Below are 13,845 nucleotides of genomic sequence, written 5' to 3'. Positions count from 1 at the left end.
ATTTACATATATATATATTTATATATATATATATATATTTATATATATGTATGTATATATATATATATATATATATATATATATAGTTGACATAAATAACATTTTTTAAGTTATCAATACTGTATTGGCCTAAAAAATAAAGTAACTTAATCCAGCTCTATCATAACCCCTTGCTGTTTCAACAGCCTGCAAGTTTTTTTTCCAGAGGCTGTACTTTATTATGATCCAATGCAGTTTGAGGCAAAAAACTATCTATCTATCTATCTATCTATCTATCTATCTATCTATCTATCTATCTATCTATCTATCTATCTATCTATCTATGATGATGATGATGATTGATGATCAATGGCCTGCATTGCTCTTCATATACTCTGTGGATCCTAAAAGCAAAAAAAAAAGTGAATCAAACATCTTCTTGAGCTTTTTATCCTGACGCCAGACGAAAAAACTCATCTGAGGAAACCTGCCACACTGAGAGAACAAAAACAATACAATAAACCAATATCTATCTATCTATCTATCTATCCATCTATCTATCTATCTATCTATCTATCTATCTATCTATCTATCTATCTATCTATCTATCTATCTATCTATCTATCTATCTATCTATCTATCTATCTATCTATCTATCTATCTATCTATCTATCTATCTATCTATCTATCTATCTATCTATCTATGACCTTTCAACCTGCATATTGCTTCCTGAGCACTATATGCATTATTGCTTTCTAATGAAAAAAAAAAACATTGAAGTGCGTCTCTGGTAACTTTGTGGCATCCAATGCGAAGAGAGAGAGAGGAAGAGAGAGAGTGACAGAGGGAGGAGGGGGAGAGGTAACCGGCACCTGCACATGGAGGAACTCCTCTCTCTCTCTCTCTCTCTCTCTCTCTCTCTCTCTCTCTCTCTCTCTCTCTCTCTCTCTCTCTCTCTCTCTCTCCTTCCCGTTCAGCCCTAATAGGATAATTGATAGAAAGCCTAAATAGTCGATACCGTTGGACTGAGTGAAGATCGTCGGCAGCTCTGAGGAGAAACTTTGATGCTGCTCTCTGCACCGAGCAGCAAGTTGCAGCAGGACTTTCCTTTCTTTCTCCGGAGATGCTCTGAGAGGAAGTCAAGAGTTGAAAATACTTCTCAAACGTCTGCAAACTCGCACTTTTTACAGGTATGGACTTTTTAAACTGACATAACTGTATTCAAGGGGAAATGTTTCACGATATAATTATCCTTCAATTAAGTTTGATGAAAATTATATGTTTCCTCAGAGGACTGTGGTGGATCGACCGGCATTATTAAGTTTAGGAGGGTAAAACTTGATGATATGATTAATATTAATTCAGCTTTAGTTTGCAACATTATTGAAAAAATAAACATATTTTAAAATATTAAATTCACTTGTGGTGATTTTTGGCAGTATTGGCCAAACGAACTCAATATTTGGACAATTTAAACAGCAGTAAAAGTAATTAAAACGTTCTGATTTTTAATATGTAATGCACACTTAAAAAATGTATGAACAAATGCCTATTTAACCACTTTTCCTTATTATAACGAAGTAAAATCACATTTTAATGTCCCCTTCATCAAACTTTGTTGATCCATATTAGCCGATGTCCCAGCTTCTTCATGCTGGAAAAGTGTCCTAATTAAAGTCTTTTCCATCTCTGCAGAGATGGATCAGACGGCAGTGTGTGCCGGGTGCCACCGGCTGATCAGAGACCGGTTCCTGCTCAGAGTCACGGACGGCCTCTGGCACGAGGAGTGTGTGCGGTGCGCAGCGTGCGGGGACGCGCTCAGGAACTCCTGCTTTCTGCGGGACCGCAAACTTTACTGCAAGCGGGACTACACTGAGTGAGTGCTGAGCTCTAACTCTTTATAATTGTGTGGTTTTCTCAAATGAAATCATAAAACACTCCACCACAAGAGCACATTTTTTTACTTTTCAAGTATCGGAGAGGTAGCTCCATCAAAGTTAAAGAAAAATGTTTCTCATGCTGAGGACGTATGATGTTATGTAATTTTTATTTATTAGGTTTAATTCAAGTTTTGTTAATTTTAATGCAAATACATTATTATTTATTGAATACCAAATTCATGACTATGTCAGATTTTCTCACTAATGCGAAGTCACTGCATATATTTTAATTCAGTGAGAGATACATACCCCATATATAATTTTATTTTTATTTGTTTATGATGAACACTTTGTCTTAAATTAATCTAATATGCTTAAACAATCAGATTTTAGCTGCAACTTTTGTTTAAAAACAAGATTGTTTACAATACAATTTAGATTCTCTCTGGTCCTGTTATGCAGTTTAAGCCTTGGAACATGCATGTAACTTGCAAATATATGTACACCTTAGTCAATTTTATAGAAAAAAAAATTAATTTGTGGGTTTTGTTTTGTTAATGTACTTTAAATCTTTTAATTTTGTTACAGTCTGTTTTGTTTAAAATATAATTTTATCTGATTTTATTCATTTTATTAAATCTTTCGGCACCAAGATCCAAAAATTACTGTGCGTTATGTTATTAGGGCTATTTTCACAACGGAACCCTTGTCCAGATCTGACCTTGACTAAAAAAGTGTGTGTGTGTGTGTGTGTGTGTGTGTGTGTGTGTGTGTGTGTGTGTGTGTGCACCTGTGTGTGTGTGAGAGAGAGAGAGAAAGAGAGAGAGGGAGAGAGAGGAACAAAAGAGTGGGGAAAAAAGTGATTCTTCTTTAAAGTAACTTAAACGTATAAAGTAATTTTGCATGCTGTAAATATTGCACATGTTATCCTTTATGGCAAAAGCATGATGCTATGCGTGTGTGTGTGTGCACGTGTAGTTTATGTTCGTTTATTGTGTAAGCGGACTTCCAGGGAACTTGGCACAGTGCACTAAGAGAACAAGGTGACTGTATGAGGAAAGGGTGGCGAGGGAGCTGGAATGTGAGAACACTATTGCATAGTGTACATCCATGCACACACACACACACACACACACAAAACAACACAGTCACACCTTCACACACACAAGCAGCACACAACCAGGGGTAGAGCTCAACTGACACATTGTCAAAATGTGTTAAAATTTTCGAAGCCCATTGGCGTGGCAACTGCAAGCTGGGGACAACATATGGTCTCGTCGATGAGGCTGCCCCCCCCTCAAAACTCCCACCATCATCACCCATCGCCCGAGTCCCTCCTACTCACCCACTGCCACTGCTTCATCCACCTCATTCTTCCTCCAAAACACGCTCTCACCTAGACAAGAGCCAAGATAAAACCTGTACACCCTAACAGGAAGCAGCTCACATCATTTCTGAACAATTTAGTGATGCTCGTTCTGCCAATGTTACACTTGCTGGTCCAAAACGCTTCACGCCACCCATCAGGTTCCCAGTTAACTAGACTACACCACAGTGGAGCTAGTGGAGGCCTATTTGAGAATAATATTTATTTGCAGAATATTTTTAAAATGACTGAGCATTAATCGAAACATTTTAACTGGCATGTTAATGAATAAAAGGAAATCAGAGTGGAAAACCACACAATTCTAAGCATGATCACAACACAGAGTACAGAGAGGTAATTAGGAGAGTAGAGCCATATGTCAGAAGGTCTGGTACATCCTGAAAAGAGAGGCGGTGAGGATGGTGTGAACTTATTTTGGGGGACAGTGCGCTCCATGAGCCCTGGCGTTATGTGCTGCGGCATCTGGAAAGCTCTGCTCACAGCAGCCCGTGTGTCGAGCAATGGGACGACGCCCAGCCGACCGTGAGATATCTGACCTGACCAATTAGCAGGAGGCCTGGTGCCAGAGCTCTGCCTCCGAGGTCTCACGTCCCCACCTCCCCGCCCGCCCGTCCTGTCTGAGGTTATGACACCTTATAACACATGAGCGCCACTTTTGTCCATGATGAGGGGTTTTAAAAAGTGTGCCAGTTTTTCCTCTCGCAGTGCAAACTGTGTCCTGCTCCCCTCCTTCTTCTGATCCAGGACTAGTGTGAAGCCAGCTTATAAGTGATGATTATTCCATACTGTGACAACATTTGTTCCATACCACACGCTGTATCTTCTGTCTGAATCTCACCTTGTTCTTCCGTGCGTTCATGTGCCAGCCAGACCTCCAGGTTTGGCCCGTCTGCCGGTTCATAGCAGCTTAAAGACAATAATGCCAGGGTTTATATTCTAATACTCCTCTTCACTGTAAATTCATCAGTTCTTTCTTTTGCTATACACAACTAGTATCAGGACACTGTATTATTTTATATGTATATAAGTTTAGTACATTATATACATTTGTGCCAGAACAGATGTTGTTATTTTAAACCAAATCTTTCCTCGTATTCAAGGAAATTCTGATTTGATCAGCTATAATAAAAAGCATCCAATAAACAAAATAGACACTAAAATTTAAAAAAATAATAATAATAAAAGCAAAATTAAATAAAAAAAAAAAAAAAAACAACAACCATGGGTTGAATAAAGTGAAAAAGTGCATTCATTGGGCTACAAAAGCATTCAAGGAAAATTGGAAAACTGGAAAACTAAATAATTAAGGATTGTAAGATGTTCTTTGTTTAGTTAGTTATCCTTGTTATTGTTTATTTAATATAGATAAGAGCGTAACATCCTAAATGCTAAATCAATTCGGCTTAAACAGACATCTTGTATTCCTCCATAAAACTGTACAGATTTTCAGGCAGTTTGACCAGTGTGCAACTTTAAACAGCACAGCAGCAAAATATAAAGAACGAGCAAAAAGGGATTTAGAGAATTGGTTCTCAACCTGAGGGTCCCGACCCCCATTAAAGATCGCCAAGGCTTCAGGGGAAGTTGCACGGCCTTATTAATTTTCAAGGGGTGTAACACAACTTTTTTTCTTTTTGAAATAGGCAATTGGCCTATATCTCAATGTTTTTTTCATTTATGTGAAAATGTATTTTTTAAACTATGATTATTGTCTAAAATACCAACTTAGAAAAACAGTCTTGAAGGCAGTGTGAAGTCTGGTCTTGTACAAGAAAAGTATGCAGATAAAACGGCCAAAGAGCTCGTAGAAATATGACCAAGCATTAGGAGAAAAGAACACTGATTTGTAAAATTTAAAAAAAGAAAGCAACATTTTACGTTTGTATAACTGTTGAAACGGAAAAAAAAAACATTAAACAGAATTATACTAAAACTTCCTTAAAGATGACAGTAAACTGATCTGTGATGCAAAATTCACAGGAAATACTCTGCTTGGGTTGCTTTGAATATAATTCCAAATACCCATAAAATATGTAAACTCAGGGGTCGTCAGTTTCGTAGATACAATGATAAAGGTTGGGAAACAATGATTTAGAGGATTAATAATATATAATGTGTAATAATTAGGTTTTGAGATTCCGAGGCGAGATTTATTTCTTTCTTTACTTTTAACTTAGCCCACAAACCTACTGACCTTATAACCTAATGTATAATGTAGTAATGACTTGTTCGGTTTATTTGTTTTTCAGCAAGATTCCTGAAAAAACTACTGGCCCATATTTCAGTACAAAAATAGAAATTACAACAAAAGTCTCTACTCTCTTGGCAGTATTAAAGTTGATGACATTTATATTTTGACAATAAATATTCCTGACATGACTCTAGTGTTCTTATAATTGTTTGCCTGACCCATAGCCGTCACACAGGACACACAATACACACAACACACTGGACTGTAATTTAATGAAGCACTATGCAAATTCCTGTCTGACAATGTGATGTTTAGGTTTGCTCGGATTGTCAGTAGATTCAGATTGGCTAAACGGTTCAGTGGACATGTGCACCGGACAGCTGATTGGTCGTCAGATCAGCGCTGTGACTGGCGGTGCACTTGACCCGCAGATCTGTATCTGATACACGGCCTCTGTTGGTGTGTGCGTTCAGCAAAAGGATCCAGGTTAACCTGATCCAGAAACAGGATCTATCTCTCTGCATGTCCACTAGACCAGCAGTCTGTCTGCCAAAGGTCAGCACTGAAGTCAGCGCAGGAACAAAGAGAGAGAGTAAATGTGTGTGTACACGTTTCTGCCAAACACTCATCTTATTATTCAGTGCATCTGCCTCGAGAGTGGCTGACCCTGGCCGTGTCAGTGAGGAGCAGCGCAGGATTTTGCTGACTTATTTCTCTGTAATGATCTTGTCACTAATTGCCATGTCTAAATCCAGCGTGACTGAGTGTTCCCGCTCTCCTGGCAGGGCCTCTGGGCCAATCATGTCAACGGAAACTCTGAAATATTAAACACCTTGAGCTGCTCCATAAGTATTGGAGGTACTCTTACCTTTGCATTAACAACGCTTAAGAATCCTGAGAAGACGAACTGGACGAGGCGCATAATGGAAAAGCGATTCTCGAAACACGAATGATCTCACAACATTAATGCCTGTAGTTTCGTCTTCACTGACATCCAGCATTAGCATCATAATGAGACATTAATTCGAGTACTTTGCTGTATCACAGAAACCCAGAAACATTCCGGGTATTTCCTCCGACACACTTCCTTTGAAGATGTTTCGTTGGTGCGTGTTGTGTTGCCACAGGAATGCACATACCACAGACGGTATGTTGGCCATATTAAAGTGCATACCATTGAGGCCGTGGCAGGGCAGACGACTCGGATGGGTCAAGCAGCCCGGCTGACCCTCCTGAGCTGCTGGGAATGGGCTTTACCGTTTCCCTAGAGACCCCACAGCAACAGTGAGAGGACCCAGCAATGTTTGTCTTTAGGATGTTGCAGCTCCCGACCTTTTGACAGGGATGCCTCAACATGGGTGTTTGCTTTATGTTTAGTCTGAGGTCTTGTTTATTTTGTAAATAATGTGATGAATTTCTATTCAACATTTATTCAATAGGAAGTCAAATGTAATATTTGTTTCACTGTAGTAAGTTAATGTGAAATCCAGGGTTGGGAATAATGGAGTAAAAGTAACAGGATTGTGCTTTTACAATACAGAATATCAGTAACTGTTGGTGGTATTCTGATTACAGTTACTGGCAGGATTACTTTATTTCCTCCTCTCTTTGTTTTTGGTTTAGTTTTGTTGGTTTGTTTGTCTGTTTGTCAGCAGGATTACTGGAAAACCACTGGCCTGATTTTCATGAAACCTGGTGGAAGTGTATCAGTAGCATGGGCCAATAACCCATGACATTTTGGAGTGGATCTGAATCATGATGGATGCACAAATTATTCTTCATTTTCATTATTACTGAGAGATAGGGATTTTAAACATGCTACAATTTGTGCATGCAGTCCACCTGCCACGCACAGCCAGGACACTGTCAGGAATGTGTTTTTGGCATGTAAATATAAGACCCAGACAGATGAGCTCATTAGCATTTCAGAAGTAATCCCAAGTATGTTGCATGTTACTTAATTTAAGTAATCTGATGGAATACCTTACACTTGATGTTTTAGTGGATGCAGTCTATAATTTTTAGTGGAATTTGGTTATAATGTATACCCTCCCAGCTCTGGTGAAATCATTATTAGGTGTGGTTTCCCTAAAATTACATACTTCGGCTACTACCTTTTTTTTTCTTTTTGTGGTGCGAATTGTATTTGTCTAGATGGAACAAATACGAATCTGTCTGAGATTGAATATAAAAGAACAATTAATGATCAAATTTACTGTCAGATGTAAAGTTTAGAATCAAATCCTTGTAATGCAGATATGATGGCTTTGGTTCATTACATGCAGCCAATTTAAGGTAGTTATTACGAGGACAATATTATTATGTTATTTAGGGGGATGTTTTGAGTAGTTACCTTGATCAGTTGTAAGGTCATTTACTAAATATTATTCTGAAATGGGCCACTTTTTTTGCTTTAAGTACATATTGATACAAATACAACTAGTGCTTTTAAAATTTTAAATGCAGGACTTTTACTTGTAACAGTATTTTTTCACTGCGGTATTGCTTCATTTACTAAAGTTACTTCCTCCACCATTGGTACCAAGTTTTTTTAATTTTATTTACCACTAACCACTAGTTCTCCTTTTTTAAAATGGCTACAAACTAGCAAAACAAATCTCAGTCTGAATCAGTGATATATGCAGGTTCTCCGTATGGGCCACATGAAGTACTTCTCTGTGAAAACAAAAACATGGATCAGGGCTGTCACTTTCTCATGCCTCTGGGCTGACTGGTCTGGTGACCCAGTCAGGTCTGCAGACAAACGCCAGCTCCAGAATGATGACGCATCATCCTGCGTGACAGACCCAAAATGCCGCGGTGCCAGCCAGCGGACAATGGTCCTGCTGCTTGGGGGCTGGCTCTGCCTTTGTCCCGCTCTGGTTAAGCAGACTTAGGGATAATTCCGCAGATAATTCATGGGACCGGCGGCTCAGCCCCTCCCACCGGGAGACCTGATTCCCCCCCTCTGCCTGGAGCCATGGCCTGCCGAGAGCTTTTCTCCTGCCTCCCCAGGAGCACAGCCTCGGACAAGGCAGCCGGAGCCACGGCAACAGTCTCTGAGGCTAAGCCCACCAGTCCTGGTTGCCAGGCGCTAAGATGCACACCCGCCACGCTAAGGGTATGTGTCTGAGTGGTCGGGGCAAGAGGAGGAGGAGGAGAGGGGAGAAGTCAGGTTGGCAGTTGTTTTGAGTGACAGCTCGACTCAGCAACATTCCCCAAGTCAACCAAGCATTTTTTTTCTCATGGAGTCCCTTCTTTCTAAAGTGTGAGGGGTCCTCAAGTGTCCCAGCTTATACTCAAGCTCCAGGCAGCCAAACAAAAGAATACTCTCTGTTATTTACTGAGCTCTCACCATTTCTCTCTATTTCCTCCCGTGTTACACCCCCACCCTCCTCTCTCTCTCTCCCTCCAGTCTGTTTGCAGTGCGTTGTGGGGGCTGTGCGGAGGCCATCTCCCCTGCAGAACTGGTGATGCGTGCAGGGGCCGCTGTGTTCCACCTGCGCTGCTTCACCTGCAGCGTTTGTTCCTGCCGCCTGCAGACTGGAGACCGCTGTGTCCTCAGGGAGGGACAGCTACTGTGTGCCAGAGAGGACTACCACCAGTGCGTGGCCAGCCCGACCTCCTCCGACACAGGTACAGGCTGTGAACAGTGTGTGTGTATTCTTGTACTTCCTACATAGTGAGGACCGGAACACTTTTATAACTAACACAGTGAGGACATGTTTGGGAAGAGAGGACATTTCGGTCTCAAAGGCATGTTTGAGGGTTAAGACTGTTAAAGTTAAGGTTACAATAACGTTCAGATTACAGTTGTACTGGTTAAAATAACTTTATTCTAGCTTGGTTAAATAACCCAACATTTATCTGAAAAAATACCACTGATTCAAATCAACCAATTTGGGTAAAAACATTTTTTACCTGCTATGACTGAAATTACAACTAGCTACACTTGTCCTACTGGTAACTAAGAAGTAAAGGGTCCAGGGTAAGCTTATCAAAAGTACAGACACTTTAATGGTATTAAAATACCATGTGTTTAAAACAATATGATCTCCATTAAATACACATTTGATATGAAATTACCTAAACTATAAAAAACAGATCTACAATTAGATTTTACACCCAAGGATGCACAGATAAAACAACAGGGTAGGAAATGTGTGTGTTTGTATGTGTTTATATATAACTTTTTCTGTCCCAACAGTGTTTGCATTTGTTAATCTAAAAAGAAAGAACAATTTCAAAATCATCTTTTTTTCCTTTTGACATGGTATTGAAATAGGTTGCAAGTATCATTTTAAATTATCGTATTGAAGTTTAAAAGTCTGGTATTATGACAACCTTAATACAGGACATTCTGGCCCTCTAGGCTGATAGAAGAACCATAAACTGAAGCAGAGATCAGGAAAGTTGGGGGAAATTATGCAAATGATGCATTGAACATCTTAGACTGACTTCGTGAATTTTCCTTTTTTATCTGTCTTATATGAATGCCTTGCAGGTGAATAAACATTTGCTTTCTGCACACTAGGTAAAAGTGAAGATGAAGAAGAGGAGGAGGAGGACACTGGGAGGGTTACAGGCAGACGAGTTAGATCAGACGACCTGGAGAGCAAACGTCCCAAAAGGCCGCGCACCATTCTGACCACTCAACAGAGACGGACCTTTAAAGCCTCCTTTGAGGTCTCATCCAAACCTTGCCGAAAGGTAAAGTGTTTATCATCTGTTCAGCCAGTAGTGTGGAGACAATGTAGATCCAGCCCTGCTCCATAGCTTCAGCTACAGATATGACACAGGTTTTGTGTGTTTTTGCATAGAGGGTGAAAAATAGATAAATAATGCAGTTATTTTCTTTCCATTTTAATGAAGATATAAAACATTTTAGAAATGAGCATGTGTGAATAGTGTCATAACTCACGTGTTGTTGTTTTTTATTCTACCAAAAACGGTTAATTTCATCTTCATTTTATCCTCATATTTTATGGAATGTGGAAAAAAGAACAAAAAAGACTAGACAAAAAAAATAAATTAATCTTCAAAATCCAAAAGACATTAAACAAACCCCCCAAAAAATTACATTTCAGAAATGTTTTATTTTCCTCCTTGTTTGAGGCGGATTGTTGAAGTGAAACAGATTTCTTAACCTTGAAGTGACCTCTTTTCTGTTTCTATTTTCCAATGTTTACCCTCCCTTTCTTACTTTCTCCTCCCCCTGAATCTTAATCCAAGGTAAGGGAGACCTTGGCAGCAGAGACTGGTCTGAGCGTCCGGGTTGTGCAGGTCTGGTTCCAGAACCAAAGAGCCAAAGTAATACAAAGTACACACACACACACACACACACACATATATACACACACACACACACACACACACACACACACAAGCACACGCATGCACGCACACACACATGCACGCACGCACGCACGCACACACAGAGACACACACACACACACACACACACACAGAGTCATATGCACTACTAATAAAAGGAGTCTTTCTGCACCATGTTAGTATGCCAGAGTGGAAATCAGCCTGGTTATCTCCTCATACAGGAAACTGATGACATCTCACTGCGAGATCACTGCAGATTAAACCCCATATTTCCTCACAAAGTGGGCTCATGTGTGGTTTCCCTCCTCCACTGAAAGATGTCCTTTACCTCACTGTTAATACTTTGCAATTGAGTGAACACATTCATATGCCTGGGTGGCAGAGAGACTGTGGAGTGAGAAAAATGTTTTACACTAGGCCTGTATGTGAGATTTATGTCTGCCGGTGCATTTTTTCTAGATGAAGAAACTGGCCAGGAGGCAGCAGCAGCAGCAGCAGCAGGAGCAGCAGCAGACTCAGGAGCAGAGAGAGCACCCGTCACATCACACAGGTATTATACTTGGAAAATGTGCTTTATCACTCCCATATAATGATAAAGTTATGAACCTCTTTTTAAAAAAAAAGAAAATACACATATCCATATATTTAACAATGTCTTCAAGTATTCAAAAATGCAGAAGAGTCGGATTTTTGACAGAAATCTTGACACCTATGTTAGTTTTGAAAGCTGCAACAGTCAGCTAACAGAGCCCTAAAGAGGCTAAATATCTCTAACAACATGAAGGAAGCACAGGGCACAGGCGCTCACTTAAAGACATTACTGTAAACACATCTCCCGTGTGTCTCCTGTGTCTCACAGCGCCCTCCTGTGGCAGTTTGACCTCTGAGCTGGAGCACCTGGGATCCTCCTATACTCACATTCAGCAGCAGCAGCAACAGCAGATGGGACTGACCACACTGGAGCAGCAGGACTATGACATGGACCCCTTCAGACAGGGCCTGACCCCACCTCAGATGCCAGGGGATCACATGCACCCCTATGGTAAAGACCTCAGTGCTGTCAAACCATGATGGAGTACAAAGTGTGGGATTTGTGGGATTGGTAAAAAATAAAATAAAAAATGCATATGTTTTATTGGCATTGTTTTTGGCAGTGTGAAAATAGACCTTTGATCAGGAGTTTCTTTTTTAAATGCACAATAGTTGGTTCATTTTCCCACATTTTGTGCTGTAGAATGCTCACATTTCCTTTTAAGCATGAGACCAGTTGAAAGATTTAAATGCAAAAACATTACAGTCTTGTTTTCATGCAATTCAGTTTGTGTAGTGACTCCACTGTGCATTGAATTCAGATCGCATTGATCTGTCCAAAATGATGTCAGAGGTAACGATTTATTGTGGGTGGACAAAATAATGGAAAATTACAGCAAAGTTATGTCATACAGTGCAATTATCTGACACAAGAATATGATTATCATACATTCTGTTGGATTTTATAATATAGTCAGTTGATCCTGTTATTTTGTCCATCCCATGTATGGAGGGAAATTATTTCTAAATAACTTTACAATTCCCCTAAATTATTATTTTTATTTAAAGAAGTAGTTTAGTGTTATAGTGTTGCACTTCCATAAAGTTTGGTAATAAAAGATGGTCGGAATTGGTAAGGCAGACTTTGGCAGTACATTGGAATGCCTCAAAATTGCATAACAACATACAAAATATTGAATCTGTATGTAAAGGATACTGTCTACTAAATTAATAATTGAGTATGCCATTACCAGTAGACAGTTCACAATACTCAAGTTATGTGTCTTCTCTGCAACAAATAGCTATATAAATCATGAAATTATGTTGAATTAAAATTGTTTATCACAGCCATAACATCTTCCACTCAATTGAATATTTTCCAGTATTGTTTAGTGTTAAACATGTTTTCTGTGTTGTATCATGTATGCAAACTCTTCCTCTTTCCTCTTAACTGTACCATGAAGCCATCATTTCTAACTATGATCCAACTGTTAATTATTGAAACCAACAATCTGGAGATGCATTCTGGACAATTCTCGCATACACAAAATCCTCATACTATGCAGTCAGAACGCCATACATACTATGTTTTATGTCATATTTAATATAACTAGTATGGGACAGTCTTATATGATTCAGAACACAGCCTTTCTGTCCTTACATCCTGCAATTTACAAAGTGCAACTCCAGCCTAATGACATATGGGTAATCTATTTAAAAAGCTCCTTAACAGAAGACATCATAGAACTGAGTAGTACTGTTAATAACAAATAAACTGAACACGAGTAAAACTGAAGAAGTGCCCTTTAAAAAAAAGTTATTATTGATGTTGTGTGTTTTTTAGGTTTTAAGAGTCTGTACGGTGACATGGACAGAGACCCTCTGTGTCACGTGGCCGACAGCGACTGCCTGTCCCTGGGCGACTCCTCTCTGCTCACCCCCATCGACCGCCTCTACTCCATGCAGGACTCTTACTTCACCTCCTGAGGGTGGAGATCAGACTCAGCGAGAAGCGGTGTTTCTCCCTCGCTCTGCACCGCTCCTCATCTATCTGTCTGTACCGTGCACAAGGTAGTTGAAGAAATAGTCCCCTCCATGGGGGACGTGGGTACACTGTGATACCATGCAATATACCACGTGCACGTGCATATAATTACACTACTGCCTCTTATGCTTTACAAGCCCACTGTACGACACAGGCTCCTGTGTATGCACGATACTGTCGGACCTCTCTCACTATGTTTGAATGTTAGATTATGAGATCATAACTGCATCTTCTAATGTAAATAACTGTTTGGGTGTGTGTATTTGTATTTATTCTCACAATGTGTGTATGCTGTTGAATGAATCAACAATGATCAATAAATAATGGTTATGATCCGGTGAATATTCAGTATAAAATGTGTGGTATAGTGAGTATGAAGCATAGGGTGATTTATTATAAAGATGGAGTATTCATGCTGAGGGTTAAAGCCGGGTCAGTCCATCCTCGGTGCTTATCAGTCCAATCTAGGTGACAGGTCAGCGAGGCATCTTCCCCTGG

The 13,845-nt window shown here is 39.8% G+C and overlaps 1 protein-coding gene across 1 annotated transcript; it reads left to right on the top strand.

Moving 5' to 3' along the window:
* The first annotated feature begins 983 nt into the window (after positions 1 to 983).
* lmx1a (LIM homeobox transcription factor 1, alpha) lies at positions 984 to 13,636 on the top strand. The gene is made up of 8 exons (XM_059341627.1): positions 984 to 1,170; positions 1,676 to 1,856; positions 8,854 to 9,074; positions 9,973 to 10,148; positions 10,671 to 10,748; positions 11,232 to 11,322; positions 11,632 to 11,814; positions 13,147 to 13,636. Exons 2-8 carry the CDS (start codon positions 1,678 to 1,680, stop codon positions 13,287 to 13,289), a joined length of 1,071 nt encoding a protein of 356 aa, XP_059197610.1. The 5' UTR covers positions 984 to 1,170; positions 1,676 to 1,677; the 3' UTR covers positions 13,290 to 13,636.
* The last annotated feature ends 209 nt before the right edge of the window (positions 13,637 to 13,845 follow it).

Source organism: Centropristis striata, chromosome 9, assembly GCF_030273125.1.
Source record: "Centropristis striata isolate RG_2023a ecotype Rhode Island chromosome 9, C.striata_1.0, whole genome shotgun sequence".
Taxonomy (NCBI): domain Eukaryota; kingdom Metazoa; phylum Chordata; class Actinopteri; order Perciformes; family Serranidae; genus Centropristis; species Centropristis striata.
Note: the sequence above shows the minus strand (reverse complement) of the source record. Positions and strands in the feature narration are given on the sequence as shown.